The sequence below is a fragment of the Leiobunum rupestre genome, chromosome 4, assembly GCF_980474605.1.
Source record: "Leiobunum rupestre chromosome 4, qqLeiRupe1.1.hap1, whole genome shotgun sequence".
Taxonomy (NCBI): domain Eukaryota; kingdom Metazoa; phylum Arthropoda; class Arachnida; order Opiliones; family Sclerosomatidae; genus Leiobunum; species Leiobunum rupestre.
In genome coordinates, this window is record NC_143387.1 from 59,252,609 (window position 1) to 59,272,029 (window position 19,421).

Sequence of the window (19,421 nt, forward strand, 5' to 3'; positions counted from 1 at the left end):
TCCAGTTAGTTCCACAAATTTTCCTATTGCACGCAGTTGGGTCATTTCTATGTGCAACTCCCCTGGCAACAAAATCCAACTATCGACTAATAGCGACATTTCAAGCTGTTTCATTGGCCGATAAAGACCCAAATCCATAGTGACTATAGGCTTTGAATTAGACTGCGTTATAATTTGACTTATTTTTTCGAAGTTTTTCATAACAGTCAGCTGTACTGATCTTTCCGTTGGAGAAGTACCAATAAGTGGAAGTACCGCGATACGAGTAAGCTCTTTGGACTCGTCGATTATAGAGTTGTGAGCTGACCACGTAAGACCCGGTTTTCTCGGAACTTCATAATCCGTTTGCTGTAGACAGTGAAGTCGTGACATCATCCAAGCTAAATCATTATAAAGAGCCTTTTCCATAGTTTTTGAAACCGCACTCTCCAGATTATATTGTGGATAGACGCGACTGCGTGGTCGTACGGATTTTGAAATTTCGCATGGATATAATTTGTAAATTGAACTTGGAATTTGAATACTCGCGGAGTCTTCGGAAAGAGAAAATTCTTCAGAAATATCATTCTCCTTTATTTTTTGGTAAAGCACCATTACCGTTCCGTGCATCGTACGTTGACCATCAGGAGCGTCTTCTTGGAAGTCTAAATTATCAAAAGCAAAAGTAACCTTCCTTCCCTTTACAAAGTCGGGCGGTATGTACACTCCGTCGTTGCTTTTCATTCTCCATAAAACTTCTTTGGCAATTAGAGTTTCAACGTCTCTCAATCTAGAGTAGCTAACGGCCATTCCCATCTGATTAAAAAATTCTATTAACTGAGCGCTGCGGGTTTCTCTGTGTATAGTTAAAGCAACACCAATTTGTAAAGGCATTTCCCTAGTATCAGTCAGGGTGGTTTGTCGAGGTGTTAACGTCTCAAATATTAGAGATTGAGCGAGGCGAATGGATCTCTGGTCAATTTCGCTGCCCCGCCGGGAATCAGATAAAAGCGTGGCTTTTTCAACCATACACCACTTGAAAAATAAAACCAGCTCTCGCGGTAAAGTGGTCTCATCTATTTCGAGAGACCCGTTACTAGGGTAATCCTGCCGGTCCCAGGACTTATACAGTAAAAGGCCTCCACCCTGGTGGAGCTATGCTCTACTCGTGTGGAGCGGGGTGGAGGCTGTGTGGAGCGGGTGGAGCGGGTTGGAGACTGTATGGAGTATGATGAAACGTTTGAGGGTGACGCAACGGTTGCGAATAAGTGAAAGGGTGGAGAAATGTCATCATTTTGTGGAGAACCCCTTAATAAAGTATAAATAGTTGGATATCCAGAGTGAATATCCATTTGAAACTCAAAAAAAAATATTTACCTCTACAGATCATAATGGAACCAACAGGAGCTGGGTAAGTATCCCTTTTAACAATTTAAGGGTCGTAAGATTTAAAATTTACAGGTGTTTTCTATTAGGGAGAGAAAATCTATTGTTGTCGACTTTGAGTTTCTCGACGGTCAGATAACGGGAGAGACCCCCGCCAGAATAGTGAAGGAACTTGCAGCATGCACGTCTGAATCATCACCACGGGTGGCGTCTTGGTTGTTTCTACCACCGTACCCTCTGTCCGATCTTCCATGGCGTATTCAACGTCAGAACACCTGGGTGGAAAAGAATATTCACGGACTAGCTTGGGACTATGGTTTCACCCCTTACAACAAGTTGGAGGAGTGTATAGATATGGCTGTTCAAGGTTACGACCGTGTCTTTTGTAAAGTGGAAGAGAAGTGTTTATTTTTGTGTAGTATAATCCACCGCGAAGTTATAGACTTAAACGGGGTTAGATGTCCAAAAGTGACGGAATTGGATGAAGACGGACCCATGTTTTCATGCCTAATTAAACACAATACTAATTTTTTAAGTAAGAAATACTCCTGCGCTTTGGAAAAAAGTAATTTGTTTGCAGAGTGGATATATAAAAATAAGAATTATGTAACTACCCAATTGTTGGATGAATAAAACTTGAAATTAGTTGAACATTTATTTTATTTTTATTTTATTTTTCAAACACGAAATGAAACGTCAAATTTTTTTCAATTTCTCCTAAAATTGTTGATATGATGTCCTTTGCCAACGCCCGGTCAACCTCGCTCATCAACTCAATAGCATCATTTGGTAGTTCATCTTGTTGCATAACCCGATACTCTCGTCTTTTGATAAAAAATGATGAGATTGCAGTTTGCACTCTAATAAAAGTTAAAGATAAATTAATATATTGGTATATATATATATAGGTTTTTACACAAACCCGTCGGCGTTTGGGCTTGGATGCCATTCGGGAGATGTATACTCCTGTGCGTCATTCCGCGTGAGACTTAAATAAAGAACAGAAATTTGAGGTATGAAAACCTCACATATCTCTGGAATTGTGTTGGCTATCCCAGTCAATCTTTCTCTAATTAGAAATAATAAAAGTAATTATCAAAATTCAACTCACCTTATTACTTTCATTAAATCAATTTTTAAAAAGCCAAACAAATACTTACAGTTCTTCCGCTTCGTCCTCGACGATTTCGTTCTCTTCCACGGGCATTTCATAATCAAAATCATGAATTTCATCATCAATTTCTATAAATTCATCATCATCGGAATATTGAGATCTTAATTCCTCAAACATCTCCAAAGGGACATGTCCTAAAACCATTATTTTTTTTTGTATAGGGAGACAAACCTTACGAGTATGAAGTTGAAATAAATATGGTATTCCTACTTTCAAGTCGTGGTTTTTATATCGTGGGTCTTAGGGGTCAATGGGTATTTCCGTAGTAGTAAGTAGTAAGAAAATCCCTAAAGGACATCATAACGTCTCTCGTCCTAAGGATTTAAAATACTAATTTAGTGCAAAAAGCACTATAGTCGTAAGGTAGTCACTTACTCTAGGAAAACCCAAAAAAATCAGGTGTACCATTTAGCGTCATTTTGTTATCGAGTGGTCCTTTACAATTGGAAGAAGCGTAAAGTGCGGATTACCTCTTTTACATGTCAATCAAAACGCACGTGTTCCTTAGTAGGGGTCGTAGAGGTGAAATATAGTAACTAAATTTCAAGATCGTCATTGTTTAAAATATTGCGTTATTTTCTCGAACTTTCCATGTAGATGTCATTTTAACCCAATAGATGAAAATAACCACAAACACATGAACTGAATTACATCATTACTTTAAGCTTACAACCAATGAGGGCTTGGGATGATTTTTAATTACGTCATGTAGGCCTACGGTTGGTATAAAAGGCTAGACACAGTCCGTTAAAGTCATATTCCACCTAAAGATGTTTTCTTGCGATGTATGCTCAGCGGTTTTCACCGAAAAGCGGAACCTCGACCGTCATGTGTTTTCCAAACATAGTAATTTAACCTTTAATTGTACTAAATGCGATAGAAACTTTTCTCGGAAAGACGCGCTAATACGCCATCAACGAAAACTTCACCGAGGTCTACCGTCCCAAACTCGGCGGGAACCGTTGGTACGGACACCAGCTGATTGTCAACCGTCAAAATCTAGCGGTGTTACTGCTTCACCGCAGCCGGGTCCATCTCATCGTGTTACACCACCGAATTCACCTGTAAAGAGGACTACATCACCAGTCCGCCCTTACCAAAAGATTCCATGGAAATTCTATAGAATTACATTCGGAATAGTTTATATAATTTCTATAGCAATTTGGGTCATTTTTCTATAGAGCTAGAATAATTACTATACTGAAAAAACCGGTGATTTTTATAGAAAGTGAGCGGAAACACGAGTTTTTTTACAGAAAGTACGGGGATGGTTTTATAGAAAACCTAGGATATTTTTATAGAAAAACTAGAATATTATTATAGAAAACCTAGGATATTTTTAAAGAAAAACTAGGATATTTTTAAAGAAAAACTAGGATATTTTTATAGAAAAACTAGAATATTTTTTATAGAAAACCTAGAATATTTTTATAGAAAACCTAGGATATTTTTTATAGAAAACCTAGGACATTTTTATAGAATACCTAGGATATTTTTATAGAAAACCTAGGATATTTTTATAGAAAACCTAGGATATTTTTATAGAATACCTAGAATATTTTTAAAGAAAAACTAGGATATTTTTAAAGAAAAACTAGGATATTTTTATAGAAAAACTAGAATATTTTTTATAGAAAACCTAGAATATTTTTATAGAAAACCTAGGATATTTTTATAGAAAACCTAGGATATTTTTTATAGAAAACCTAGGACATTTTTATAGAAAACCTAGGATATTTTTATAGAAAACCTAGGATATTTTTATAGAAAACCTGGGATATTTTTATAGAAAACCTAGGATATTTTTATAGAAAACCTAGGATATTTTTATAGAAAACCTAGGATATTTTCATAGAAAACCTAGGATATTTTCATAGAAAACCTAGGATATTTTTATAGAAAACCTAGGATATTTTTCAAATTTAAATATCTGTAGTACATCAAAGTTAGTCACTTAAATTAACCATAAAAAATTTGAGTTTTCACTCCCTGGTGCCAAGTTATACTTCTATTTGGCAAATCTTAGCCCTTCGGGTGAATTCAAACCCATATTGGGGTGTTTTTCAAACTGAAATAACTATAGTACACCAAAGTGAACCACTTCTATCATTCCCCATTTAGAGTTTCCACTAACTCGTTGAAAGGACATCGCACTTCTTCTATGGGATTTGGCTTTCGACAGTTTTCTTTCAAAATGAAATATGTTGCTAAGCTTGATCAAAGGAGTAAAATTGTCTCATGCCATTTTTCCCTAGCTCTTTTAGTTTGTCCAGTATCAGCGGTCAAAAGTTAAAAGGAGTCACGGCCCATCGGTTAGCACTCTACGCTCGCCCGTCGCTAGTCCGGGCTCACTATCAATAGAGTTTTCTTGCCAAGATTTTTACACCTCTACTTCATTATTTCTTTTCTCGCAACTTATTATTCGATGAATTTTCGTACGTGGAATTATTTATTATTCAATATTTTATAAGCAATAATAAAATAAAATAAATACTAAAGAAATCAGAATATATATGATTAACCGTTTCGTTGAATCCCACATTCAACACTCGCTCATAGGTAAGAAACAGTCACTCAACAACAGATCAAACACTTATTTATCGATACAGCAGATACTCGGTTAAAGTCACGGTCACACGAAAGTTAAGACTCAATACTTAACTATTTATCTACTGAGTTCGCTCATCGTGCGATCAGAACGTCGTACGAACAGAACGAAACCAAGTACGACGCTCGGTTTTGGGAAGCACCTGGAATTTCGGCAAGAAACCTCTATTGATAGTGAGCCCGGGCTAGCGACGCGCAAACTTCTTTTAACAAATAGACTACACTAACAAGGAGAGTACCCGAGGTGTTTATTGCCGATTTTGTTCCAAGTCGGGTGTAAAGTAGACCTATATGAGATATGAAATTTCCCAAAAGGAGACGTTGCACTACCCATTCGATTTGCCATGACAACCGAAAATGTTTTTGACCACTTAAAACTAAAATAAGATTTTTTCCTTATTTTATCCAAACATTGTTACAATTTTACCTCAAAAATGTTCCAATTTACCCAAACTTGAGGACATTTACCTGAATATGGTCCAAATAACCCATTTCGTGATTTTAATTTTTTTTTTAATTTTCGTAGCTTATTTTGTTTTAAGTGGTCAAAAACATTTTCGGTTGCCATGGTAAATCGAATCGATAGTGCAACGTCTCCTTTTGGGAAATTTCATATCTCATATAGGTCTACATTACGCCCGACTTTGAACAAAATGGGCAATAAACACCTCGGGTACTCTCCTTGTGAGTTTCGTCCACTTTTGACCGCTGCTACTGGCCAAACTATAGGAGCTAGGAAAAAATGACAGTGGACAATTTTGCTGCTTTGATCAAGCCCAACAACATGTTTCAATTTGAAAACCATCGTTCGAAAGCCAAATCCCATAGAAGAAGTGCGATGTCCTTTATAAATCAATTTTGCAAATATAAACCCTTTGGGTGAACTCAAACAACATATTTGGGGTGTTTTTCAAATTAACCATAATAATTTTGAGCTTTCACTTTGGTGCCAATTTATACTTCCATTTGGCAAATTAATCTGGAGAATTCAAATAACCAACAATTTCTATAGAAATAACTGGTATATTTTGATATAATAAATGTAGAAAACACCATAGAAATCAATCCATATAATTTCTATAGAAATAACTGGTATATTTTGATATAACTATTGTAGAAAACACCATAGAAATCAATCCATATAATTGCTATAGAAATAGCTGGTATATTTTGATATAATTATTGTAGAAAACACCATAGAAATCAATCCATATAATTTCTATAGAAAAAATTAGTGTATTTTTTATAGAAATATTTATAGAGCACTCTATAGGACATAGATATCTATAGGCCCTCTATACGTTTCTATAAGATTTCATAGAAAACCTATAGAAATATTTTGTAAGGGCGCAACTATAACAAAAAAATCCGAATTGAAAATGGTATTTATTTATATAATTAAATGTATATATATTTAATTTAATTTATTTATATAATGAAATGTATATATATTTTATTTTTTTTTAAATTTATATAATAAAATACATTTTTTTATTATAAATAAATTAAATATATTTATATATATATATATATATATTTTTAGTTACATTTATCTTTAAAAATTTATATAATAATATATATGTATATATTTAGAAATCCAAGTTCGGAAGTCATCGACTACACCGGATGTTGATAATCATCAGCATGTAGAAGGGGATATTATTCCTTCTCTCGGTAATATTATAGATGGTGCGGTTATCGATGTTCAAAATGACATACGTAATGGTGTGGTTCCAGATGAATTGGAATCTTTAGACTTCCTTGACGAACCCGTCGAGAATATGAAGGTTTCTACACCACGTATAGAAATTACAGACATTGAATATGACCGTGCGGTTGACGCGCTTGGACAGCTGTTTAATAAAAACCATTATGAAAAATTAAACAAGCAAGTCACCGACGGTAATACTGTGGATAATACAGTTGCGGAACCAAGGTTATTGAACGCACCCCCACAAGACTCTACCCTGACGAACAACCAGCACGAACAGGAAGTCTCTGAGCTGGCGGAATTGGTTCCTCCAACCCAATTCTCGGAACTGAGGGACAGTCAGTATGACCGCGAAGCTATGGAATTAGGAGAAATTATGGATAATTATCCTGAACTTGAGGATTCCCAAAATGATGAAGAAATGGGAGACTTTCTTACCAATTGGGAAGTTCAACAGCAAGACGCTAGTCTGCAACAACCTAACCAACCCGCTGACCCACCGATTGTCCCACCCATTGATCAACCTGGTGGGCAAGTTAATCAAATTGAAGAAATTAACGCGCTTGGAGATGCAATTTTTTCGACTCGGATGGCGTTACTGACCCTGTACTTTTCGTAAATGAGCACCGTGAAACCGTGGTGGGTTATCTAAGAAACCAACTAATCGCTAAGAAGGGTGTAAAATGGTATATGGTGGTGCGTGCACGATATACGCGTGAACTTGGTAACACCGGTACGGACGTTGAGGTATCACCGTATTTCAGGGGGTTTACCCACGCGACACTGTCACCTGAGGTAATCCCTCAACAAATAAACTCGAGTCGAGACAAAATCGCGGAAAGTATGAATAGCTACGAGGGGCTTGGAAATGGTTGGGTATTGGACCGAATTTTATTTTTACAGATAAACATTATTCAGTATTTACCACTCGTAGGCGGAACTTATTTCCAACTACCAACCGTAATTGCTAATAAACGAGCTACGGTGAATATCAACCCAGAAGACCCAAGTGACGACAAATGTTTCATGTGGTCTGTGCTAGCCAAGCTTCACCCAGTGAAAATACACCCCAGTCACATACATCATTATAAAAGGTATGAGAATGAACTTGATTTGTGCGGGATATCATTTCCATTTCAACTAGACTCCTATAAATTACAAAAATTCGAACATGTAAATAATCTCTCTATAAACATTTTCGCGTACGAAAAGGGATTTTTCCCTCGCTATGTCAGTGACAAAAGAGTACCGGAATCCAGAGAAATTGATCTTCTCTGGGTATCAAACGGACAAATTAAACACTTCGTATTAATTCGAAGCATAAGTCGTCTCTTCAGTGGTTTCACTAAACATAACCACAAGTCATTTTATTGCCGTCGATGTCTGAAAAGAAGCAACACTGATGATCTCCACACTCAACATGTGCGTGATTGTAATGTTCACGACCCGCAACGTGTGGTCATGCCACATAAAGAACCGATTTTAAAATTCAAAAATTTCGGATGGAATCAAATGGTATTTTTTAATAATAATTGATAAATTTCGAAATAATGAATTTATTGATTTTATAGGTTCCATATACCATATTTGCGGATTTCGAATCGTTACAGACAAAGGTGGCAACTTGTTTACCGGATGCAACGTTATCTTCGACAACGACCCTATCTTTACACGTGACGTGCGGGTTTTCATACACAATTATTGGACCTAATGGTGAGACAACACAAATGTGATTAATTAGATCTATATCTTAACCTCTCCCTCTTTATAGGAAATCTATTAAAACACAAAACGTATAGAGATAAAGATGGGGCGTTGAAATTTCTGAAAATGCTTTTAAATGAATCGGACACTATATCAGAGAATTTGAAGAAAAATATTCCAATGCAACTAACGGTGGCCGAAGAAAATTCATATCAGTCAGAAAATAGCTGTTACGTTTGCGATGAACCCTTCACGGAAAAGTCAGTAAAAACCCGAGACCACGACCACTATTCGGGAACCTACAGGGGGTGTGCGTGTCAGAGCTGTAATTTGAAGTTAAAAGCACCCAAATTTATTCCAGTTTTTCTGCATAATCTAAGCAGGTAACCTAAATGTGTATGAACTGGAAAACAATACGATATCATAAACAATTTATTCACGTAGATATGATGCCCATCTCATCATGCAACAAATCGCGAAGATCAAAAATAAAAACATAGACTGCATCGCGACCAATAGTGAAACATATATATCTTTCACCCTTGACAAGCTACGTTTTGTTGATTCAATACGATTTTTACCTGCTTCGTTGGAAACACTAGTTTCTAATCTAGCAAAAGGTGGTCCGCAAAACTTTTCCGCTTTGAATTCAGCGTTTAAACCGGAAGAGGTTAAATTACTTCTATGGAAGGGGGTCTACCCATATTCGTATATGGATTCGGAAGATCGATTTCGAGAGACTAAACTACCCCCCATTGAATGCTTTTACAATGATCTTACAGACGAACCATTAAACGAAGCGGAATACAGTCATGCCCAAAACGTATGGAACACTTTCAACGTGGATAATTTGGGTATATTTATTTTTACAATAATATACCATTAACAAGTCCTAACTGTTATATATTTTTTTCTTAAAGGGCAATATCACGACATTTACGTTTTATCTGATACTCTCCTACTAGCCGACGTTTTCCAGAATTTCCGACAAATGTGTATGACTTATTATCGTCTAGATCCTGCCCACGCTTACACTGGTCCTGGTTTTGCATGGCAAGCGGCCCTTTTTATGTCCAAAGTTCACTTAGACCTTTTTCTGGATGAAAACATGCACCTATTCATGGAAAAGGGTATCCGAGGTGGAGTTTCTATGATAAGTCATCGCTTTGCACACGCTAACAACAAATGCATTGAAAAATACGATCCATCCAAACCTGATAGTTATATTTGTTATCTTGGTAAGATTTTTTTAAAGTTTAATTTTCATGTTAATTTTAACGATAATTTTAATTAAAGACATGAACAACTTATATGGAACAGTCATGTGTGACCCTCTACCCATGAAAGACTTCAAATGGGTCGAACCTACCCCTAACAGTGAACGAGGAATTTTAAGTTGTCTAGACGATTCGTCAGAGGGATTTATCGTCGAAGTTGATCACAACTGTTATCCATTAGCTCCGGAAACTATGACGATCAAACCAGAAGCACTTTCAACCTTTTCCAAGGGTCAAATGTCATCTCTGCAAATCCCTATCAAAGAAAGCCTCCCAAAACTTGTCCCTAACCTTCTCAATAAAGAGCGATACGTGGTGCACTATAGAAACCTTAAATATTACATATCGAAGGGACTCAGAATAACGAAGATTCACCGAATTTTAAAATTTGAACAGGGGGCGTGGTTAAAATCATACATAGATTTTAACACAGAAAGACGAAAAATGGCTGCCAACGACTTTGAAAAGGACCTATTCAAATTAATGAATAATGCAGTGTTCGGTATACAATTAAAATTAACATTAAAATTGAAATTAAAATTAACATTATTTTTTTCTTCAGGTAAAACAATGGAAAACCTAAGAAATCGGCAGGATTTCAAACTAGTTACTATGCCTGATAAGGCTGTGAAGAAAGCAAGTTCACCGGCGTTTGAAAAATTTACAATTTTTCAGAATGATCTGGTTGGTATTCACTCCATCAAGAAAAAACTCCCTCTAAACCGTCCAATTTATACGGGATTCACCATTTTGGATTTGTCAAAACTCTTAATGTATAAATTCCATTACGACATTATCAAACCGCAGTATGGTGACAAAGCAAAACTCCTTTTTACCGATACTGGTAAGTTCTTAAATCAACTATGATAATTAAAATTTAATCTTATACTCTTGTATCTATTTACAGACAGTCTCACGTATGAAATCAAAACACCGGATTTATACGAGGATTTTGCTCAACAGAAGCAAATGTATGATTTTTCTGGGTATCCTAAAGATCATCCTCTGTTTGACGAATCTAATAAAAAGAGACTCGGAAAATTTAAAGATGAGATGGATGGTGTACCAATCGAAGAATTTTGTGGACTTCGTCCCAAAATGTATTCATTTATATCAGCGAAAGGGGAGAAAAAAACGTGCAAAGGCGTCTGCAAGCGTGTTGTTCAAAAACGCGTCCGACACGCGGAGTACCGTGACTGTTTACTAAACACTAAACTAACGGTTGCCGAAATGAAAAGAATTGTTAGTAAAAAACATATTGTATCAACTATTCGTCAGAACAAATTGTGTCTTAATCCGTGCGACGACAAGCGTTATATTTTAAACGACGGTGTTACAACGTTAGCCCATGGACATTATAAGACAAAACAAAAAAATATATTTATGACAAATTTATTGAGTATTTCTTATACATAAATTCTACAATCATATTATCATTAACGTTTATGTTTTTAGAAAATCTTTGCAATACATCAAAAAGTGTAATTCCTTTACACAAATTATTAGCGAAATATACACAATAGCCACCACAAGTCTTACTAGAATTTCCTTGCAATTGAACAGAATTATACGTCACAGTTAGGCTGTTTCGCTCAACAAAATAGTTAAATTTAAACAAATCAGGGCTGTTCCCAAAACTCTTGAAGAATGTACAATTGAGTGGTCTTGAGAGATATATCAAACACCAATGTTCTCCTACTCCTTTGGAGGTATCAGTGTTCACGATGTAAAGTGAAGGATACGTTTTCACATTCTTGGGAAGTAGATCGGCAGGGAAGACTCCTCTGAACAAATATTTGGTATGCGGGTCATTCTTGAGTATGATTTCAAGTTGTTGCGAGTCCATTATGAACTTTGGTCGTATAAAACTGCTCTGTTCTTGTCGATATCGACCAAAGATTGATATTCAGAATAGTAAATCACGCTAACTGTTGACGGCAATGATTCTCCGAATATTAATTCGAGACGAAAACTCCCGTTCTTTACCAGGTTGAAACAGTCAGTTGAACTTCCGTTAAGATCGGGAGTTAAATCGAATACGAATAGTGCGTTTCCATTGGCGAATTCATCACGGTCGATTAAATTTCCTTCGTCAATATTCCATTGACCAGTTTGAAGAAAGAGATTAGCGTATGATCGTATAAACAACTTATCATTGAAATTTGGATTTAATGGTTTTGACGGGACACTACTACCATCAAGGTATAGGGCGATTTGAGTTAACGAAAAATTTTTAAAGTTAAAAGGTGACATTTTGTAGTCTCCCAAATACGCATTCTGGTCTACAAATCCGATCACCACCTTACTCGGTATTTGACCATTATATAAGTTGTCTTTTGTTCCCTTGGGAAATTGAAAATGAATTACATTCCGTACGGGTGATGGGATATTTCATTGTTGCCAATTCCAAAGTTTTAGCGTGGGATAACATAATCTCTGGCGTCAATCTAACTTTTCTGACGAACATTGATGCGTGGGTGAAAATGACTTTGTATTTTTCACCGTCTGTGTGTAAACAAAACTCGTTTGAGCTTTTGATAAACTTGAAATTTAGGTCTATCAGGTTAGGAATAAGTCGATTTTGTTGACAAATATCGGCTCGTACAACTCCTATCATGTCACTAACACCTTCTTGGGCCAATTTTTCACGTTTCTTAAATCCGTCATTATTGAAAAATTCGTCAAATTTCCCAGCTTTGTCCTTATAGAATAAAGACGCGGTTAAGAAACTTTCCTTGGCTGGCCCACCATATGTCAAGAGTGTTTGAATCATGCTCTTGTAAGGGTACTGTTGAGGGCATGACGTTACTGATCTGTCACCCAATGATACGTGAACTTCGCCAAAGAGACTATGCAAAAACAAATTTTCTGGACCAACTTTGTCCGCCGGAGTTGTTGTTTTAGATACAGTGTCATAAATATCTGGTTTTGGTAAAGTTCCATCTGCTTTCACAATTTTCACTTGAACTTGGAGTAAAGTATTTTTCAAATCAATGTACGTCTCTGAGTTTCCAGCGATACTAAAGATAATTGCTTGATTTTCATTTATGTTCGATGTTGGATTATATTCAACCCATTGACTTCCTATTATGCCAGTTTGAGTATACGGTACATGAAATAAATCAAGTTCCGAGCTAATACTGTTCTGCAAACTGGGGTGGGCTAGAGACATTATTCAATGATGATGATGATGATTACGAGAATATATCAGACTGAAGTAGAGAACGTCTTTTCTTCTTCCTGGTTCGAACTGAACTGATGATGGGAGATGTTTTACATTTCCTTTTACGGCCGTTTCCACTAAGTTTACTCACTGCTTCGGCGGCTCTTCTTAAGGTTTCTTTCCCCGCTTCTTTCCCCCGAGATTTTAACGCGTCTTTAATAGACACACCACTCGACACGTCAGAAGCAATTTTTGCTCCGGTATTTAAAAATTTTCGACCAAGGAATGTGGTACTCTTTTTGAGTAAAGGCATGGCCGACCGAAATGCCGAGGCTAACATATTTCCAAGACCATATCCTCTTTGCACGGCTACTCCACGGTATACCGGAATTGATCCGTGTCCAATTTGATTTAAGTAATAGTTATTATAATCGTTTACAGAAACATGATCTAGATTACGTGGAGACATGCTTCTCCTTTGACTTGCTAGCCGCAAATGAGTGGAAGAAAGATTTTGCATCTGATTTTATAGATAAGACCATGTTCTTCGGGGTTTAAAATGAAGAGTGACGTGAACTTTTCCTCTTTCGAAATGTACAGGATGACCCATTTCACTCATAATATTAATTTCAATGGTTTGAAAATTGTTATTCGCAATAGGCATATAATGAGGTCTACAAAACTCCTTCTCAACAGTGTCTCCGTCTTTTCCTTGAATACTTATAATACGTAATAAGGGAACATCTGAATCTCCAACCGACCGACTTTGTATGACATCGGAGTATATGAACAGGGAATGTAACCCAGCGTCCATATCACAGCTAAAAGGCGCCGTCATGGAAGTCACTATAGTTACGTCTCGGCCTGGAGTTCTCGTAAATCCTAATATGATGGCGATTTCATGCGGTATGTAAACTTGGTTCATTCCTTTTATTTCGACTACCACTCGCCGATTAGGTTTGTTGTAATAAAACTCGACCCTTGAGTTAATTTTTTGTCCGTCGTCATCGAGTGACATAATCTCTAGTAATTCTTCGGTAGTGCCGTAATATCCGGGAGGTATAAGTATACTTATATCACGCACTTCATCTTCGAGATCTCTCTTCACAAAATTTTCGGTGTTCTTTGCCGTCTTATTGATTGACTGTTTTTTAGTCTTCTTGGGTATAGGTTCTTCCGGGTAGTCTATAATATCTTCTACAGTATTCCAAATTCGAACTAAACATTCTTCATTAACGTTATTCCACGTTCTTGGATAACTTATTTCGGCTAGTCCAACTTCATATGCTCCCTCAAGTTTTATTGGTTCCGGTAAATACGTCCTGAACTTGCTTAAAGTGTTATTCCTGAAATAACCTATAGACGAGTTCGAGGGTAACGTTATATAAAAACTCATAGTAATACAATTTCTTGCACCCAAGAGTCAAAATCTGAACTGTAACCACGCCAACGTACTAGAAGCTCTTTCGTTCCGTCGGGTTTAGTTCTTTTTCTCAAAACTTTATCTATTTTAAATAAACAGTTGTCGAGGTCTTTCCCGATTTTCTGTATTTCTTCCTTGTAGAACACACCCGAAATGAGCTCAGTTTTCAAATCCTCCAGCTTATATACCGGAGGGTCTCTCGGTAAGCGCTCCACTACTTTGAATATTTCCTCGGTATAATTGGCTTTGTAACCCTTTTCGAACGTGGTTTTATTCTTGCTTATACGAACCAAGTCACCTATTTCAAAAGGGAACGAGACTGGGGGTGAAAAATTGACTTTCCCGTATAAGTTCTGCCACACTTGTTTAGAATTTTCCTTCTTCACTTCAACGGGTTTGCATTTAATAGATTTGTGGTAGTTGTTATTATAAGCTTCCAATAAATCTGGTAAAACGTCGATGTATTTGTGCGTATCTTTCTCCGTAAAATATCGATACATTCGAGACTTCAATGTTCGATTGAATCGTTCTATAATACTAGATTTTACTTCAGAGTGCGTTGCGAAAAACTTGATTCCTCTACGTTTTAATTCACCTTGAACTTCTTTGCATAGAAACTCGTTACCGTGATCAGTCTGTACAACCTTCGGTTGTTGACCTGATTCTAAAATAGATTTGAATGACTTTACCATAGTAGATCCTTTCTTATCCTTGGTGGCTACAGCGAATGCGTATTTACTAAATGCATCAATACAACATAAGATATATCGGTATCCACTATTGTGGTTTTTGATATCATGCATGTCTGCCAGATCAAGTTGCCATTGTTCGTCTATCCCATACGCTATCGTCTTGTTTCTTCGGAAATTGTGTCTCACTGGTCTGTGTAATGTGTACGTATCTTGTCGTTTTAAAAATTCTCTCACGTCGTTTATGTTAACTTTGATTCCCCTCTCTCGGGCGGCCCGATAAAGACCACGAATGCCTCCGTAACTACCGGCATCCTTTACATTGAAGTATATTTCTTCTAACTTATCCATTTATCGTACAGTTCATTTTCCGTTCGTGATACCAGTACGCGAACTCAAATAGTTCAAAAACGATAACAATAAATAATAACAAAAACGCAGTAATAACTTTGGGTGATTTTAAGTACGATATCGATAAAGAGGTTATCAACCCAGACGGAGTAGGATCGATGCCTCCTTCCATGTTGAGGTGTAATTCGTGAATGAAAGAACTGAAACCTGATGTATGATTATATTCTTTATTTCAAATTTATCCAACTCAATAATCCATTACCATACATTGATTCGGGACTTGGGGGTAAATAATCAGAATCATCGTACACCTTCTCTGGTAGATCGTTAGAAATAATAGATACATTATCAATGGGGGATTCAAAGGGTAATTTATTTTTTACAAGTAATTTTGGTACATTTTCCTTTGACAGCAATTTATAAAAGTTATCTAATCCAACAATTTCATGTTTTGGTTGGGTTTTGTATCCTTTAACTGATTCGTGTAAAATATCCATGATATTAGATCTAATTATAGGGCGTCCTTTATAAATAAGTTCACCACTGGTAGACCATTCAATTTTACTGTTTATTTCGATCCACTTGTACAAAGCAATGACGGGTTTTAGATGTGAATCTGGTATCGCGATAGCTATTTCCGAATACCAGTCTTTCTTTCTTTTCGGTTCTTCAACGATTTTCGCCTTCTTAGTTCTTTTGTTACGTTGTAATAAATGATTGTACAACTCCACTTTTTGTGACTGATTTAGGTTCCGATTATTTAAAACAGTTTTCGTATCCAAGTTTTCGTCAAGTTCCGGTTGCGAATTGAGTCGTCGATACACGTCTTCGGGAACTAAGATCATCTTTCTAGCCATTTTTGATAGCTCTACTTATAGCCGCGCCTTCTGCACTGCTCACAATTGAAAGAAGTGGTGCTAAGAGTAACGGTAAAAATCCTCCCTTCTGTATTAGAATCTTTTTCCGTTTTGCGATTGTATGATCATCTGACAGTTTTACATTACCACGCAGAACATTTATACAACATTCTACAATAGCTTTAATCGCGTCGTTATTAGCATATTTGATGGCGGAATTTCTCTGACATGAATTACACTTAGACAGATATTTTAAAAACTCCTTATGATTATGAATTCTCTTCATTTTGGGATAAAAACAGCAGCTTCTTCTCCTGGTATAAGTCCGGTTCGTAGTCTATGATCATCTGACGTAGTTGGTTTCAAATCCACCCACAAATACCCAAAGTCTCTAGCAATTGCTTGATGAAAGGCGTCGATGACGTATTTACTGTTAGTTGGAGAAATCTGTCTAGCTAAATGAAATATCGCCGATTTGTCACGTGGTGTCTTGAAAATTATCAGATAGTGCGCGTTTAAATTTAACGTTCTAATTTCCTTCCCAGGATAATACAAATTTTGCATAAGTACAAAAACCGACGTGTTTTATGATGAGAACCTCTTATAAACAAATTCGTGACATCCTTGTTATTTGATATTTCACAAAGTAAATCATCGAGAATAACAAAATTCTTCACATTTGGATCTAAAATTTTAACGTCTAATAATCCTTCGTGAAATTCAACTGTGGGTGTATCATCTAATACCGAATTAAACAGTTTAGGTTGATATTCCGTATAGCACCAAATAATTCTCTCTGGTGGAGGTGAAATACACGTATCTTTATATTTGATAAGGCTAGCTACAAAAAAAGATTTTCCTGATTGAGTCGCACCCGCGATCAGACCATTAAAAGGATGTTGCAACCTGAAATCCATTTTAAAGAATGACACATTTTTCCCTAATCAGCTAGTTTTTATTCACAAAAGATGTTTTGCGTTACAGACTATTTTAGCAACCATACATTTACAAAATTCATCATTTAAAAAGGTTCTTAAGGTAAAAATTTTATAAATCTCGATATAGTCAAGATTTCTTATCGCAGTGTCATAGTTAATTTCAACACGCATATCCCAGTCTTCTAAACAGTTGTGTTGAGTCTGTGAGGGATGGTCCACGGTGCAACCGTAGCAACACTGGCGGATATTAGCACGCAACTGTTCTAAAATACTGTCCTTTAAAAGGTTATATATCCTATTGGCTTCATTTAGGTATGTTACAACGTCTTTATACATATCCATTAGCACTTTGGTTAGAGCGTAGCCAATGGCGAAACCCTTCTTGGTTAGGAAAATCTTCCCGTACAATTCACCGTACCCTGGAACCATCTCCCGGATATCCAAATTTTTTCGATTCTGATACGTTCTTAGGTCAATACGTTTCGTCTCGGAACCGCTGAAAAAGCACGATGATCCTGGGGCGTCATCCTTCTCGAAGAAAGCTAATATTTCGTCCTTCTTTCTGAATAACTCATGAAAATCAGCTTCATCTAAGGTGATTCCCGTAGCACTATCTCGAAGTCCTAGACGTACATTTAGTGAAGACGTAACCTCAATAAATTTATCTGACGGGACGGCGAACAAAACTTGAGCAAACATGCTATGGCAAATTATATGTTAGGAACATAAACAAAATATTAACTAGTTAAAAAAAAATAATATACTTACGTAGATGATTTCGTGTTGATATTTACTCTTCAGAATGTCCTTTTACCAAGATCCCACCCATATTTATACTTCACATTTCGGTGGAGATATAACATTGCTAGATCACTCCACTCTACACAGCCTCCACCCCGCTCCACACGAATGGAGCATAGCTCCACGCGAGTGGAGGCGTCCGTACTTTCACTTATATGCAACCGTTGCGTCACCCTCAAATGTTTCATCATACTCCATACAGTCTCCAACCCGCTCCACCCCGCTCCACACAGCCTCCACCCCGCTCCACACAGCATCCACCTCGCTCCACACAGCATCCACCTCGCTCCACAAGAGTGAAGCATAGCTCCACACGGGTGCTGGCCTTTAACTGAATAAGTCCTGGGACCGGCAGGATTACCCTACTCCCGTTAAATTTCCATTTTTTTGAAGATGTAACTAAGTTTCTGATAACGTTCGCGGCCTTAAAAAGGGACCTTAGACGCTCTTCATTATTGTCTTCCTCCAATCTTATCAATGCCGAATTCTTCGTGGTTTTCAAAAAAACGCGTTCTGATTCGCGTTTTTTCTTTGGTTGTGAAAATTCGATACCTAAAATTTCTTCATTTAAGAAATCTTTCAGTTTTCTTCGAGACATTAGGTCATCTTTACTTGAGTCCAAACCATTCGAAATGCATATATTTAAATACGCATTACATAAGTCAGCTATCGTAGTTACCTTCTCCCCTACGAGACATTCTTCGACCAGGTTAATAAACTCTATTTTCGAAGCTATTATGGCCGCGTTTTGTCTCTGAACTGGATTTTCAAAATGATTATTACGACGCAGTACTTTTATAACGTTTTTGTTCCAACAGTTAAGGTGGTACATAACATCTACCGCGTGCGCGTCTGTGTCACTTACACATTCGCTCAGTCGCACGCGCCAAATATCATTATTGCACAAATCAACTGCTTGCTTCAGAGATACGCCACTTCGATCATATGATATTGCATGCAAGGGGTTTTTTTTTCGAACCCTTTTCATTACAGAAAAAACATTGAGTTTTTAGGTACTTCAAAGTTTTGCTTCTAGTAAAAGCAGAAATACATGAACCGAAATTATCAGCGTCCTATTCCTCTAACACGGGAGGCAAGTTCCCCGTTTTCCCCCACCTTAGTGGCCGCGTGCCACCTTCCCCTCCTCGATAAGAGAACCTACCCACCTCCGCGGCGAAGGTTTGAATACGCTTCCTGGCGAGGGCCGAGCGAAACTTTCTCGAAAAACAAATAAATAAAATATGTTGCTGGGGAAAAATAACAAGTGCATCATGTGTCAGTGGAAGAAAGGCTGTCACTATTAGAAGAAACGTCCAAGGCAAGAATCGCTCAAACAAATATCATCGTAATCAGTTGTTATT

The 19,421-nt window shown here is 36.9% G+C and overlaps 3 protein-coding genes across 5 annotated transcripts in view; 1 reads left to right on the forward strand and 2 right to left on the reverse strand.

Moving 5' to 3' along the window:
• The window catches only part of LOC149948516 (serine/threonine-protein kinase Nek8-like), a 260,812-nt gene that overhangs the window by 90,560 nt on the left and 150,831 nt on the right, over positions 1-19,421 (forward strand). The window lies entirely within an intron of this gene.
• Positions 2,036-2,838, reverse strand: LOC149948520 (uncharacterized). The gene is made up of 4 exons (XM_090171097.1): positions 2,750-2,838; positions 2,526-2,673; positions 2,288-2,434; positions 2,036-2,225 (listed from the first exon to the last, which is right to left on the reverse strand). The coding sequence occupies exons 2-4, from the start codon at positions 2,654-2,656 to the stop codon at positions 2,036-2,038; spliced, it is 468 nt and encodes a 155-aa protein (XP_090027223.1). The 5' UTR covers positions 2,657-2,673; positions 2,750-2,838.
• On the reverse strand, positions 12,159-13,010 carry LOC149948521 (uncharacterized protein F54H12.2-like). Its single transcript, XM_090171098.1, has one exon. It carries the CDS (start codon positions 13,008-13,010, stop codon positions 12,159-12,161), a length of 852 nt encoding a protein of 283 aa, XP_090027224.1.